General features: G+C 39.7%; 1 protein-coding gene across 1 annotated transcript in view; it reads left to right on the forward strand.

The window, feature by feature from the left end:
- Positions 1-2,801, forward strand: part of pip4k2cb (phosphatidylinositol-5-phosphate 4-kinase, type II, gamma b) — a 27,425-nt gene that overhangs the window by 8,075 nt on the left and 16,549 nt on the right. The window contains exon 5 of the mRNA XM_016541845.1: positions 2,290-2,436. Within this exon, the coding sequence (XP_016397331.1) occupies positions 2,290-2,436 (147 nt within the window). The remainder of the gene's footprint in view (positions 1-2,289; positions 2,437-2,801) is intronic.

Genomic DNA, 2,801 nt, shown 5'->3' on the forward strand with positions numbered 1-2,801 from the left:
TGCTATTTAAATACCAATTAAGTGGGGGTGTATATGCTTTCATTAGTGTTTTTTGAAACATGACTCAATATAACAGTGCGACTACCTAAAAATGCTTTTACTGTTATATAAACAGCTTTGTGAGCATTGGAGTTAAATTGTTAGAATAAGCATGCAACACACATCGTGCTTGTCATCACAGAATCTAACCAATGAGAATAAAGTGTGTCGTCATCAAGGCTTTTGCAGTGCCTGACCTAGGCGGCTGGTCCCGTTTTGCTCTCGCGGTACTTTGAATGCACATGTGATCGTAGGGCGGCTGCAGCGCCGATCAAAGTTGGACAAAAGCATTTTTAATGTAACCAGAATGCATTGTTTTTGACAGGCGGCAGCCGATCTTTGTGGCGCCGCATGAAGTCAAACAAGCCTAATATCTCTAAAGAGTGTGTTTTTGGATGTGAGGAAAAGATAACCTTATTCAGTGTTATGTGAACAGTGGATGCAATTTGTTTTTCAAAGGCAGCAACGGAGTTTCTCAAGCGTGTTTATTTGTTCCCGTCATTTCGGTGACGAATGTTTTATAACACAGCCGTCGTGTTTACAACTGTGACGAAGAGCGCTTATCAGGACCAACTAAATGCTGGATTCTCAAAGTATGTAAAATATTTAAGTTTGCGGCACAGAATCTTTTAAATACGGCCGAGAGTTTTACACACCGGTCTGTTATTGAGGCAACATTTCCACGCCCCGAAACGTGCCGCTGAATGAAACGAACTGTGATTGGTTGTTTGACATGTCGATCAAACAGCCTCATGGGCGGGCATGGCCAATGAAAGCTGCAATGAATTCCAGACCTTCAGCAGTCAGTCTGAAGGTCTGGCTTTGCGGGACTAATTTTTATAGAACTACAGCACAGATTTAAGCAGCAGGAAATAACGACCATGGTGCAAACGGAATCATTTCTGCCACGGCGCAGCTCCAAGAGAAAATGGTAAACGGTCATTGTTCAGTTGAAGTAGTCTGCATCCGAAAACATAGGCTGCTGACATGCTGTCTCACCGCCTATCAGCTAATGACTTCGCAGGCAGCGTTTGTTCATGAAGGTAACTCATGAAACTGATATCGGACATGCTTCTGAGGCAGCTTAATGGTTCAATGATCTACCACAAATAGAATGAGCTTGGTGATAACTAAGCAAATATTCAATGATATATTTGATCAACCATCACAGGATAGAACACACAGGATTGTGGGTATCAAGGCAGCAAAGGATACATCTATTCTGCCTTTAAATATCGACCAGATGAGGTATCTCAGGAGGCAGGAATTGAAGCTAATTTTGGATTCGACATGTCTCGATGACTTCCTACCTTGAAATGTGTCCCTTCTGATTCTTCTTTGAATCAGACTAATTCTAAAATGTGTACATAACATTATTGAACTTTAACGATATCTGCAGTACATTTATGTTGGTTCTGTTTACCCTGGGGGGTTATCGCTGCTCTCCCTGCTCTCATCCATGCTAGGCTGCATGGATGCGCAGGGAGTTCTTGCCCAGAACAGAACCGTACTGCCAATCCAAACTGTATGCTAATTGTCAATCATCTTTGACGATAGCGGTCCTAACAGAACATCCTGCCAGTCCTCCTGTTTCTCTATTTGCTGATCTCCTTGTGTCCTCATGTCCTTTCCTCCAGGGCCCCAGTTTGTATTTTAGTCTCTATGCCTCTCAGCCCCCAACTTGTCGCAATGCTCCATTGGTTCTCATTCTATTTCATAGGTGCCTGGCTGCTTCACTTTTCTGGTTGCTTCTCTGACAATCAACCTATAAACTGCAGGATAAACTGCTATAGTAATAATTCTCGTTGTCTGGTTTCTTTCTAGCCATTTCTGTGACACTGGTTGTCGAGCTTTGTAGTCTTTTCAAACGAAATGTCAGGATTCTAGATAAAACAGCACTAAGTAATATGCTGTTTAACACAATACTTTGTTTTCAGAAGTTTCTTACTAATAAAAAATTACTTACCCACTAGCTGGTCTTACAGTAGATAGTTTGAGATGGTTTCACCTGGCCAACCTGGTCTTCAGCTAGTCTAGATGGATGCTCAGGAGGCACTGTGTCAACCAAGCAACTGATATTAAGATGAACTGGAATGGCATTTGGATGGACAGATTTCCTCAGACACACCAAGCATAAATCAAAGATAAAGCAATTTACCGAAAACAGGCCAGTACTTTTTATTCCCTTTATTTATTTTATTTTATTGTGTGTGTCTGTGTGTGTGTGTCTGTGTGTGTGTGTCACCTCAGCACATCGTAAAGTGCCATGGTAGTGCACTACTTCCTCAGTTCCTTGGCTTGTACCGTGTTACTGTGGACAATGAAGACACATACCTTTTAGTCATGAGGAATATGTTCAGCCACCGACTAACTGTCCACAGGAAATATGACCTCAAGGTAAATAAAATCCATCCTTTACTCATTGTCTACATTTTTAATTACTGTTTTATTAATTTGTTATTGAGCTATCATGGTGAGGAATTATTGTTACGAGTTTAGTTTGTTATACAAAACACAGTACAACTTAAGTGAAGAAGTGGAAGGATCACCAACAGACTTGTTTTGTTATGGTGACTAGACATGTATAAAAGTTGTTGTTTTTCAGTTAATTTGAACATTTAAAGCATCTATTAAATGTATTTAATTATAATTTGTAGCATTACTGTTTCATATTAATGTAGATCAGCTATTGTTTTGTAAGCATTATTAATTATTATGCATTTTTTTTTTTTTTTTTTTTTTTTTTTTTAATATGAAAAAGG

Source organism: Sinocyclocheilus rhinocerous, unplaced genomic scaffold (assembly GCF_001515625.1).
Source record: "Sinocyclocheilus rhinocerous isolate Xijiao unplaced genomic scaffold, SAMN03320098_v1.1 scaffold1090, whole genome shotgun sequence".
Lineage (NCBI taxonomy): Eukaryota > Metazoa > Chordata > Actinopteri > Cypriniformes > Cyprinidae > Sinocyclocheilus > Sinocyclocheilus rhinocerous.